Below are 13,235 nucleotides of genomic sequence, written 5' to 3'. Positions count from 1 at the left end.
GATAGGAGAGCCCACCTCAGAGTCCTCAGACTCTGCTTCCTCTCAGGAAGGCGTGTTGGCGGAGGTGAGGAGGCCTTCGAAGTACTCACAATGTCCCGAGTCAAGATCAGCAGCGCCCCATCCCCACTGTCCACAGTGTTCATGGTGCACTGCTTCCCCCTCCTGAGATGTTGGATGGTGGACCAGAATTTCCTCGAAGCCATCTTGAAGTTGGCTTCCATGGCCTCACCAAACTTTTCCCACGTCCAGGTTTTTGCCGAGGCGACCGCTGAAGCTGCGTTCCATTTGGCCAGTCAATACCCATCAGCTGCCTCTGGAGTCCCACAGGCGATAAAGGCCCGATAGGACTCCTTCAGCTTGATGGCATCCCTTACTGCCGGTATCCACCAGCGAGTACCGCCACGACAGGGAACGACCACCGTATGGTCACAACTCTGAATGGCCGCTTCAACAATAGAGGCGCGGAACATGGTCCACTCGGACTCAATGTCCCCCGCTTCCCCCTGGACGTGGGAAAAGCTCCTTCTGACAGGGGATTCTGCAAGATGCTCCCACGATACCCTCACAATAGGTTTGGGTCTTCCAGGTCGGACTGGTGTCTTCCCCCACCATCGGAGCCAACCGTGGTTATCAGTTATCAGCTCTGCCCCTCTCTTCACCTGAGTGTCCAAAACATAAGGCAAATCCGATGATACAACCACAAAGTCAATCATTGAACTGCAGCCAAGGGTGTTCTGGTGCCAAGTCCACATATGGACACCCTTATGTTTGAACATGCTGTTCATTATGGACAATCCATGACAAGCACAGACGCCCAAACAACAAAACACCGCTTGAGTTCTGATCGGGGGGGCGTTCCTCCCAATCACGGCATTCCAGGTCTCATTACCCATGTGAGCATTGAAGTCCCCCAGTAGAACGAGGGAGTCGCCAGGGGGAGCGCTCTCCAGCACACCATCCAACGACTCCAAAAAGGGTGGGTACACTGAACTGCTGTTGGGTGCATATGCACAAACAGTCAGGACCCGTCCCCCCACTCTAAGGCATAGGGAGGCTACCCTCTCGTCCACCTGTGTGTGGAAGCAAGTCCGACTATATCCAGTCGGAACTTCTCTGCTTCGCACACCGGCTCGGGCTCCTTCCCTGCAAGAGAGGTGACGTTTCACGTCCCTAGAGCTATCTTCTGAAGCTGAGGATCGGACCACCAAGTTCTCCACTTTTGGCTGCCGCCCGGCTCACAGTACTCCCGACCCCTTTGGCCCCTCCCATAGGTGGTGAGCCAATGGGAAGGGGGACCCACGTTGCCTTTTCGGGCTGAGCCCGGCCGGGCCCCATGGGTATAGGCCCGGCCACCAGGCACTCGCCAATGAGGCCTGGCTCCAGAGAGGGGCCCCAGTGACCCGCGTCCGGGCAAGGGAAAATCATTCAATTATCTTATTCATTTATCTGGTCCCTCACCTAGTACCCGTTTGCCATGGGTGACCCTGTCAGGGGCAGAAAGCCCCAGGCAACTTAGCTCCGAGGATCATTGGGACACACAAACACCTCCACCACGATAAGGTGACGGCTCATGGAGAGGATGTTCTGGCCTTATTTCAAGATTAAATTCATTGTTTTCTTCACAATTTTATACAGAGCACCCTGTATGGACAAGTGTTTTTAATGATTATTATTATTATTATTATTCAAACTATAGTTATTAAAAAAATACAAAATGTAAATTTAGAGATTACATGTACATAAGTATTTGCAGCTTTTGCCATGAAGCTAAAATTTAAGCTCAGATGCATCCCGTTTCCAGTTGTTCATCCTTGAGATAATTCTACTGCTTAACAGTCAAATCATTTATTTAATAAGTCGTGATTTCTTAAAAGGTCCGACAGACAATAACAAACCAAAACATGAAGTCAAAGAAATTCTCTGGAGAACTTCGGCACACAATTATCTGGTGGCATGGATCCTGCTCTACTCTCAGCTATATTAAAAAAATTTCATGTCTTTTTGTGTATGCGTGTTTCTGTGCACATAGGGGAGACACACAACTTTGAGAATGCCTTTCAACTAAACAACATAAAGCTGTCCACTTTACCTCTGGCCTTCTACTCTGGGATGTATGCATACTCTGGATGGTAGGTATGAAGTGCTGGCTGATGGAGTTTTCACCAGGGAGGCGGTGTAAAAAAGAATATAAAAAATACTTTTTATATTCTTATATTTCGATTCGATAATCGAAAATGGGATATGCAGTGTATATATAGATCTCTCTCTCTCTCTCTCTCTCTCTCTCATGTTTATAAAAAAAAAAATCCTCATCTCACCCCTCGGGTGGTGTCCGTCCTCATTCAGCTCGGGTCCTCTACCAGAGGCCAGGAAGCTTGAGGGTTCTGCGCAGTATCCTTGCTGTTCCCAGCACTGCACATTTCTGGACTGAGATGTCTGATGTTGTTCCCGGGATCTGTTGCAACCACTCATCTAGTTTGGGGGTCACTGCCCCGAGTGCTCCGACCACCACAGGCACGACTGTCACCTTTACCTTCCAGGCTCTCTCCAGCTCCTCTCTGAGCCCTTGGTATTTCTCGAGTTTCTCATGTTCCTTCTTTCTGATGTTTCCATCACTTGGGACCGCTACATCCACTACAACGGCTTTCCTTTGCCCTTTATCTATGATCACGATATCTGGTTGGTTCGCCATTACCATCTTGTCAGTCTGGATCTGGAAGTCCCACAGGATCTTCGCTCTGTCATTCTCCACCACCTTGGGAGGTGTTTCCCATTTTGACCTTGGGGTTTCCAGTGCATACTCCGCACAGATGTTTCGGTAGACTATGCCAGCCACCTGGTTATGACGTTACACCCTGCAGTTATGTGTTGGATCGTCTTAGGAGCCTTTTTGCACAACCTACACCTTGGGTCTTGTCTGGTGTGGTATATCTGGGCCTCAATGGCTCTGGTGCTCAGGGCCTGCTCCTGAGCAGCCAGGATGAGTGCCTCTGTGCTGTCCTTCAGGCCAGCCCTCTCTAGCCACTGATAGGACTTCTTGAGATCAGCCACTTCAGTTATGGTCCGGTGGTACATCCCGTGTAGGGGCTTGTCCTCCCATGATGGTCCCTCTTCCAGCGCCTCATCCTCTGTTCCCCATTGTCTGAGACATTCTCTGAGTACGTCATCCGTTGGAGCCTTCTCCTTGATGTATTCATGGAGCTTGGATGTTTCATCCTGGACAGTGGCTCTTACACTCACTAGTCCCCAGCCTCCTTCCTTTGGACTTGCGTACAGTCTCAGGGTGCTGGATTTGGGTTGGAACCCTCCATGCATGGTTAGGAGCTTTCGGGTCTTAACGTCCGTGGTCTGAATCTCTTCCTTTGGCCACCTTATTATTCCTGCAGGGTATCTGATCACTGGCAGGATCAGATACCAATAGCATAGCTGTTTATTGCCCGGGTCTTATTCTTGCCATTGAGCTGGCTTCTTAGGACTTGCCTCACTCGCTGGAGGTATTTGGCCGTAGCCGCTTTCCTTGTTGCCAGTTCGAGGTTGCCATTGGCTTGTGGTATACCGAGGTACTTGTAGCTGTCCTCAATGTCTGCTATTGTTCGCTGCTGTAGATCCTGGTTGTGTGGATCAGGGAGGCTATGTCCCTTTCGCTCTTAGCATACAGCTTTATGTCATCCATGTAGAGGAGGTGACTGATCGTAGCTCCATTTCTGAGGCGGTATCCATAGCCTGTCTTGGTGATTACTTGGCTTAGGGGGTTCAGTCCTATGCAGAACAGCAGTGGGGAGAGTGCATCACCTTGGTATATCCCACATTTGATGGACACTTGGGTAAGTGGCTTGCCATTGGCTTCAAGTGTGGTTTTCCACATCCTCATCGAGTTTGCAATGAAGGCTCTTAGGGTTCTGTTCACCTTATACAACTCCAAGCATTCAGTGAGCCATGTATGTGGCATCGAGTCATAGGCTTTCTTGTAATCAATCCAGGCTGTGTACAGGTTGGTATGTCGGGACTTGCAGTCTTGTGCGACTGTTCTGTCAACCAGGAGCTGATGTTTGGCTCCTCTGGTATCTCTACCAACGCCCTCCTGTGCTTCGCTCATGTACTGATCCATGTGTCCACTTATCTTAGCCGCAATGATGCCTGACATGAGCTTCCATGTTGTGGAGAGACAGGTTATTGGCCGATAGTTAGATGGGACTGCACCCTTTGAGGGATCCTTCATGATCAGGATTGTTCGCCCTTTGGTTAGCCATCCTGGGTGAGTCCCATCCCTCAGCACCTGGACCCAAGGTGTAGGTTGTGCAAAGAGGCACCTGAAACGATCCAACACATAACTGCAGGGTGTAAGATGCTGGCAGGGAAAGCCTACGTGGAACGCCATAACCAGGTGGCCCTGAGCACCAGAGCCATTGAGGCCCAGATATACCACACCAGACAAGACCCAAGGTGTAGGTTGTGCAAAAAGGCTCCTAAGACGATCCAACACATAACTGCAGGGTGTAACGTCATAACCAGGTGGCTGGCATGGTCTACCGAAACATCTGTGCGGAGTATGGACTGGAAACCCCAAGGTCAAAATGGGAAACACCTCCGAAGGTGGTGGAGAATGACAGAGCGAAGATCCTGTAGGACTTCCAGATCCAGACTGACAAGATGGTAATGGCGAACCAACCAGATATCGTGATCATAGATAAAGGGCAGAGGAAAGCTGTTGTAGTGGATGTAGCGGTCCCAAGTGATGGAAACATCAGAAAGAAGGAACACGAGAAACTCGAGAAATACCAAGGGCTCAGAGAGGAGCTGGAGAGAGCCTGGAAGGTAAAGGTGACAGTCGTGCCTGTGGTGGTCGGAGCACTCGGGGCAGTGACCCCCAAACTAGATGAGTGGTTGCAACAGATCCCGGGAACAACATCGGACATCTCAGTCCAGAAAAGCGCAGTGCTGGGAACAGCAAGGATACTGCGCAGAACCCTCAAGCTTCCTGGCCTCTGGTAGAGGACCCGAGCTGAATGCAGGACGGACACCACCCGAGGGGGTGAGACGAGGAATTTTTTTTATATATACATACACACACACACACAGAAGTTGGTATTCCGTCAGTACTGACGTCAGTGACAAACTGACATATGATGTCTTATTTAAAAAAAAAAAAAAAAAAGATCCCCTAAGCACTGACAGAAGTGGGGTTTTGTCAGTCTTCACTCTTCACATACTTTTTCTGGCACTTACTGAATTTGCCTTTCCCTCGTGAGACCACCCAAGGAAATAGCATGTATGATGTCCCGGTGCACTGAAGAAAGTCCCGGTATCCTAGAGGCTAAAATTGAGGTGTGTGTGTGTGTGTGTGTATTGATAGATAAACATAAATGACAACAGAATGCAATGATTTGCAAATCATGTTCAACCTATAATTAATTGAATATACTTTACTTCAATGATAAGATGTTTAATGTTCAAACTGATAAACTTCATTATTTTTAGCCAATAATCATTAATTTTGAGTTTTATGTCTACAATATATTCCTAAAAAACTGAAACAGTTGGCATAAATATGCCAACAATATATATTGTTTTGTGTTTTTTGTTATTGTAAAGTGTCCTTGGGTGTCTTGAAAGGCGCTTATAAATAAAATGTATTATTATTATTATTATTATTATAAAGGGAACGTTGAGCGATGTTCATCAAACAACTGTTTGGAACATCCCACAGGCTAACTGGGAACATTCATTCGTTCATTCATTTTCCGATCCGCTTTATCCTCACGAGGGTCGCGGGGCATGCTGGAGCCTATCCCAGCTGTCTTCGGGCAGTAGGCGGGGCACACCCTGAACTGGTTGCCAGCCAATCGCAGGGCACGCATAGACAAACAACCATTTGCGCTCACACTCACACTTTGGGATAATATAGAGTGCGCCATTAACCTGCAATGCATGTTTTTGGAATGCGGGAGGAAACCGGAGTGTGGAAAAGCGGATCATAAAATTTCTGGACGAATAGGATGTATTCTGTTGTTATTAATGTTATAAACACAACATACAACTACATTGGAATTGAGTTGGAGAGAAAAGGAGAGAGAGAGAGAGAGAGTGTCAGAGCGGGCACAAAAATAGTTCCCACGGTTTTGGTTGTTTTAAAATTCATCCATTTTCAAACATCTTTTTTCCTGAACAGGGTTTGCCGGTGTTGCTTGACCCTGCCTGGGTGTAAGGGAGACTACACACCAAATTGGTCGCCAGTCAGTCGCAGGGCACATACAGAAACAAACAACCATTCACACCTACATCCACACCCCCACTGAGTGGGAACCAATCCCACACTGCCTGCACATGAATCAGGCGAATGTACCACAGCACCATCAGTGACCACTATGTTATCATTATTAAGTATTTCACTGGATATACACGTGTGGATGTTTAACAATTCAACTCTGAGAACTTTAATGATCCCACATCAGCAAAATTCACAGGTTGCAGCAGAAAATAATACAATATTATGTAAAGAACAAGTACCATATTAAACCAAGTGAGAGGGCGAAAAAAAAATGAATTCATGTAAAGAGCAGACTAAAAGCCCCACTCTGGATTTGGACCATAAGTGGCAGATGCAGTCTGTAGTGCTGAGGCATTAAGTTTACATTATGTTTGGAGTTTGTGACAATTGTACTTTGGATGCCACCAAACACACGCGTTGCTAATCATACAGGTGATGTGTTTTTCAGGTTCTATCTCAATTTTGTTACAGAAGAAATTCATAATCCTGAGAGGTAAGTTTACATATCTGTTTTTAAATGGAAATAAATGCTCACCATGGAGTCCACACTTGGTCAGCTGCTAAATCACTTACTTAAAGGCCAAAACTGAGACATGAATTTCTTATTTTTTGTACAGTTCTTTTATCATTTCCCTTTGTTTAACCGCATAAAAAAACTCATTGAGCTATAAAATGTTCAAGAGTGGCCTGGCTGAGGGAGCAAATACATGGTTCCAACAATCAAAGAAAACAGCCATTCTCATAAACACATACTATGTGATTTGTACACACAATCCGAAACATATATCAATACAAAATAATTCTACAACAAATTTGCTAATTTTAAAAGCAGTCACTTTGTCCAATACCATACGTTTCACATTCTTTTACAAAATATTTTAATCCTCCCAGAGTAATACATTTTGACAAGTTCAGATCCTTTTGTAAATTATTCAATGAAAAGGGAGCAGCATGTTTGAATGACCCTTGGAACTGGCATTTGATTTAAAGCACAAAACCATTGTTGGTTTTTACCCAAGCATGCACACAGATTCATGGGAATATCACAATAATAAGAAAAAACTATTTTTGGAATAGGCCCACGGGCTACTCATGTAGTCCTTGAGGGCTCCCTGGAGCCCGCAGGCACCACGTTGGTGACTGCTCCAGTGGTGCAACAATAAATGACTGTCATGTGCATAAAAATGAAAACGGGCATTTGACACACAGAGATCAATTAAGTACATGGAACATCACAGTGGACCTACAGCAGATCCCTGAGGGACCCCTTTAGAAACATGAAGAAAAGAAGCAGACAATATCACAAAATGTGCAGATTGTGTTCTTTCTGACAAATGAATTGAGAACCAACCAACAGCAACAGTAAGTTTAGGCCAGTATTGTTTTTATTTTTATTTTTTAACCATCCAGTGCCTCAATAATGTCATTAACTACCCTCGTTCAAACGTTTGCAAGAATGCAGAGCTTCAAAGTTGGCCTGTAATTATTATACTCCCTTATTTCCACAAAGGATTGAGGCCAAATGGGTCTGAAAATTTGCCTCTTGAGTGGTCACCATTTTCAGGTGGTGATGTTGAATTTGTGTGCATAACTCAAATAAGTAGCGTGAAGAGAAAAAGTGTTCATTCAAGCAATTTAGAATTACAGATTTGTCTGAAATGCTTAGTGAGTTGGAAGTTCATTGCTTTGTATTTTCCCATCGGTTAATTTTAACCATCCATCCATTTTCCGAACCGCTTTCTCCTCACAAGGGTAGCGGAGCGTGCTGGAGCCTATCCCAGCTATCTTCGGGCAGTAGGCGGGGGACACCCTGAACCGGTTGCCAGCCAATCGCAGGGCACACAGAGACGAACAACCATCCGCGCTCACACTCACACCTAGGGAAAATTCGGAGCATTCAACAGCCTGCTATGCATGTTTTTTTTGGGGGGTGGGGGGGAATATGGGAAGAAACCGGAGTACCCACACAGGCCTGGGGAGAACATGCAAACTCCACACAGGGAGGCCGGAGCTAGGATCAAACCCACAACCGCTGCACTGTGAGGTCGACGTGGTAACTCGGTTGATTTTATTGCTTTCCATAATTTCTTTAGCTCATTTGGTGAGTTTTAGATTATTACTCATATTCTGCCTTTTTAAAAGGCAGGTATAGGGATTCCTGAGACATCTGAAACTCATCCAATTAGCTTAAGACCTTGATTTCCTCGCATTAGCCCAAGCAACATCACTTCTTTAAAAAGTGCTTTAAAAAGTCGGGACAGCTCACGGGAAAAACAAGGGTTGGAGCGTGTGGCCTTTGACTCTGTATTTGCGATAGGATGCAGGTTTGTTGATAATCTCAGAGAAATATTTCCAAGCCATTTCCACCTGGTCTATAAGGGGCATCTTGTTCATGTCAAAACTCTGCAAGTCATGATAAAAAGCTTCCTCACAGAAATGTTGAAAATCAAACACAATTTATAGTCATGTTCTGCAAAATTCTAATTGTTTTTCTGTCGCTATAATGCAGCGATCACACATGATTAGCAAACATGCCAACATCAGAATACTTATAAGGAACATTTCTTTAAAAGAAATCAAGGAAGGACGTTTTTTTTTGTTTGTTAACTTTTCTTTTGATAGCGGCGTGGACACCCGCAGCGGCTCCTCTTGTTTTATGTTGAGAGGGAAGAAATTTAATCTGTGCTGTATGTTCCACATACAGTACATTTGACAATAAATTTTATCCAATCCAATCCAATCAATGGCTGTTTAGCATTTGGACGCATTGGGCAACTGATTAATTTTGTAAGGTCAGATGAATCACAAATTGATTGAAAAGGGAAGACAGTCCAAGTTAAAATCACCCAGAAGAAGAATCACTTGAAAATGTTGCATTGTAATAAATCCAACAACAAAGTATCTTCTCAACCCCTCAAAAGGGTTCATGCCGAGAACCAAAAAAATTCTGAGAACAAACTGACATGAACTTTAGTACATGAGTATAACAGTGAACGCTTATGTTTCAGGACACTGCCCTTGGCTATCTGTATCTCCATGGCAATTGTGACAACCTGCTACGTGCTGATTAATGTGGCCTACTACACTGTAATGTCGGTTGAGGAGGTCCTGGCCTCAGAAGCAGTTGCTGTGGTAAACACTGAAACACAAACTCAAATCCATTTGGTGTAATTGCACTTTATTTTATAGGTACACTGAGTGTACCTATTGTTTGAGGATGTGTGTACTACACTCATCCTCAAACAATTGTGTCAATCAAATACGTGCATTATTTACTGAGAAATTGTTTAAAAAAAAATCACATCTCATCTCATGTTAGCAAAATAATTCCAGTGTCCTACACCTGTATCCACGATGTGCATGCTGTTTTCCCCTTGTGTCACTCCACTCCACAATGTTTCGTTGAAATCAGATCTTCTACTCTTCGTCATTAACAAACAGTGATTATGGGCTGCTTATACAGGGTGACCCAAAAAAAAAAACGGGCCCCAACTCTAATTAGGCCCCGTTTCTTAGTGTTTTGTCCGAATGAAATGAAACTTTGGCCATAACTAGTTTATTATATTCAAAACATCACATCAAAACACTCGGGTCTTTGGCCTTTTATTCTCCGTTCTACAGCATAAAGCATTTAGCTCCGTGCATTTCTTGAGGCGCAGCACGACGTTGTCCATGACATTCTTACAGACTGAATTGGTAATGGCTCTCATCTCCACCCTGATGGCTTTCTTGAGTTGCGTGATGGTTCTGGGTTTCCCTGTGTAGACTCTGTCCTTAAGATAGCCCCAAAGAAAAAATTTGGGGGGGCTTAGGTCCGGGCTATGGGGTGCCCACTCAAAATCAGTCTTGAGACTGATCACTCGGCCTCCAAAGTTCTGTTTCAGCCAATCTCGGGACAGGTTTGAGGTGTGAGAAGTTGCTCCGTCTTGCTGGAACCTGAAAGAGGCATCATTGGACCAATCTTCATCGAAGAATCTGTCGCAGCAGTGACAGTCACCAAGGAGCGGTATGTGGAGGTCCTCAAAACCTTCAAGAATGAGCTCCAGACCATCTACCCGTCACTCATGAGCAAGTTCTGCTGAAATGCACGGAGCTCAATGGAGGCCATCTAGAACATATGCTGTAGAGCGGAGAAAAAAGGCCAAAGACCCTAGTGTTTTGAATATAATAAACTAGTTATGGCCAAAGTTTAATTTCATTCGGACAAAACACGAAGAAACGGGGCCTAATTAGAGTTGGGGCCCGTTTTTTTTTTTTGGGTCACCCTGTATGATATTAGCTGTGCTGTCCTTGGCTGAGATGGTCCTTCCCTCTCTTGTCCCGTTTGCCATTTCTGTGCAATCATTTGGGCTGTGGTCTTTTCAGATCTTCCAGAAGTTTATTATTGGGCAGAGGTACAATGGAATTGCCAAAGTGTCTTTTCATTTAAGGGGCAAACCAATATTAAAATTCAGACAGTCATGAGGCGAAACACTCATGCGTGTTTGGCCTTAGCAAATCTTGTCAAAACACTGAGCATCTAAAGAACGGGCTTTGCCTTTGCTATTGGTTAGCTGACAGTGTCAGCCTGGAATCAATTCACTCACTTGCTGTCCTGTCTCATGACATTTTTGTTCAACCAGCATCAAAGAACTGGTCTAGTTCAACTTGGGTGATTCCATCCATATGTAGTACAGGTATATTGTTGGCCACATAGGATTCGGTAATTGCCAAAGTCATATTTCAATGCTTTTGGAAAACAAAAAAAGCAATTGTGCTTTTCTAGTAGAAAACACACGATTTCTTCACTGATATTGGAACAAAACACTCAACCAGATGTGTGAACAATGAGCAAAAGGACAAAGACCACCAGAGTACCAGGAAAAAACTCACATAGGCACCGGGAGAACATACAAACTCCACACAGGGAGGACGGTTCCGGATACGAACCCATGATCTCTGCACTGTGTGGCGGCAGTGCTAACCAGTTAACCACTCTGCCGTCCTTCTCCAAACCGTCTGTCCATCCATCCACACGTTTTCTGATCCGCTTATCCTCACAAAGGTCGCCGAGCATGCTGGAGTCTACCCCAGTTGTCTTCAAGCAGTCGGCGGGGTACACATAGGCGAACAAATATCCACACTCACACTCACTGAGGGACAATTTAGAGTGTTCCATTAACCTGACACGCATGTTTTTAGAATGTGGGAGGAAACCGGAGTACCCAGAGGAAACCTACATGGGAGAAGATGCAAATTTCACACAGGAAGGCTTGAACCCTGCACCTCTGCACTGTGAGGCCAACGCGCTAACTCGTCGACCACTGGGTCGCCTTCTCCAAAACAAATTAATAACATTCTAAATGCAGCCTAATATAACAATTTGGCCCAAAATGACTTTGGCAATTAGCAATGTAGCAAACGATATGTATAAAAACATTTTATATACACATATAAATATATATAGACAAAGCTTCATGTGTGGAAACTGGCTTTTCTAAACAAATCCCTGCGATTGTAAAAGCACATATGTAAATATTTGAATAATGTCTCAGTAATACATTGCAATGGTCTACTGCGGACTGGATGAAAAACCATGTGATTCTTGTTTCCATCTATCACACACACAAATGTTCACTAAGAAACTAAACTGCAGTGCATTCTTTGACACTCACACAACACATTACACACATAATGTATTTCATTGTTTTAACATACTTTCCTTATTTACAGACATTTGCAAAGAAGTTGATGGGGGATTTTTCATTCGCCATGCCAGTATTTGTGGCCATGTCGTGCTACGGCTCCATGAACGGTTCCGTCTTGGCCCTGTCGAGGTACAGTTTTTTTTTTGTTTTTTTTAATTTGCAAAGCATTTTTGCTTTCTGTGTGGGATGGAATTTATTGATATAAAACATTTACAAACCTCTGTAAAATGCCACTTCTGTGATGTACAATTATCTTTGTTGAAAAGAACTAAGTGGACAGCCAAACTTCTTTCAGTTTCAGTTATGTGTCATAGGAATGAGGTTATGTTCCAGGCCTCTTTATATCTTGAACGTAACTTGTAAGTTAGAGGTTAAATAATTGCAATTTTCTAACACCCGTAAATTCAGCTATTGGTGAGTACCACACATATCCAGAAGGAATATTCAAATATTTTGTCACATTTACCCCTCTTTACTTTACTTAATTACAGCACCAGCTCTTGTATGTTTCCATATTTCCTTTGAGGTTCGAGTCAAACTTTTCACAGTTACAGCATCGTCGATAAATGGCATCAAGCAGTGCCAATATTCTCAGCGAAATAAAACATCCATCCATCCATCCATTTTCTACAGTTTATCTGGAGTCGGGCCACAGGGGCAATAGCTTGAGCAGGGAAGTGCAGACTTCCCTCTCTACATCTACTTGTTTTAGCTCCTCCCACGAGATCCCGAGATATTCCCAGGCCAGCTGGGTGACATAGTCTCTCCAGCGTGTTCTCGTTCGTCCCGAGGGCCTCCCGCTGGTGGGACATGCCTGGAACACCTCACCAGGAAGGTGTCCAGGAGGCATCCTAATCAGATGCCCGAGCCAGCTCATCTGGCTCACCTCAACGTGGAGGAGAAGCGGCTCAACTCTGAGCCCTTCCTGGATGACCAAGCTTCTCACCTTATCTCTAAGGGAGTGCCTGGACACCCTGTGTAGAAAACACATTTCGGCCGCTTGCATCCGGGATCTCGTTCTTTTGGTAACAACCCATAGCTTGTGACATAGGTGACATACTACGTAGATTGTCTGTTAAATGGAGAGCTTCGCCTTTTGGCTCAGCTCCTTCTTCATCACGACAGACCGATACAAAGTCCGCGTCACAGCACCGGTCTGCCTGTCAATCTCCTGTTCCCTTCTGCCCTCATGCCCTCCTCCCAAATGATCCTAGGAGCTAAACTGCTTGGGGTTTCATGCCCATGGCAGGGTCACCCATGGTAAACAGGTCTGAGGTGAG

At 44.9% G+C, this 13,235-nt stretch overlaps 1 protein-coding gene across 2 annotated transcripts in view; it reads left to right on the top strand.

Annotated features, from left to right (window-relative positions):
- slc7a11 (solute carrier family 7 member 11) overlaps positions 1–13,235 on the top strand; it is a 66,171-nt gene that overhangs the window by 32,760 nt on the left and 20,176 nt on the right. For both annotated transcript variants that reach the window (XM_086131550.1, XM_086131541.1), the window contains exons 5-8: positions 2,030–2,129; positions 6,717–6,761; positions 9,277–9,400; positions 11,981–12,084. In XM_086131550.1, coding sequence (XP_085987676.1) covers positions 2,030–2,129; positions 6,717–6,761; positions 9,277–9,400; positions 11,981–12,084 — 373 coding nt within the window. The remainder of the gene's footprint in view (positions 1–2,029; positions 2,130–6,716; positions 6,762–9,276; positions 9,401–11,980; positions 12,085–13,235) is intronic.

Source organism: Hippocampus guttulatus, chromosome 2 (assembly GCF_054856545.1).
Source record: "Hippocampus guttulatus isolate MCC_2025c chromosome 2, RoL_Hgut_1.0, whole genome shotgun sequence".
Classification (NCBI taxonomy): Eukaryota; Metazoa; Chordata; class Actinopteri; order Syngnathiformes; family Syngnathidae; genus Hippocampus; species Hippocampus guttulatus.
Note: the sequence above shows the minus strand (reverse complement) of the source record. Positions and strands in the feature narration are given on the sequence as shown.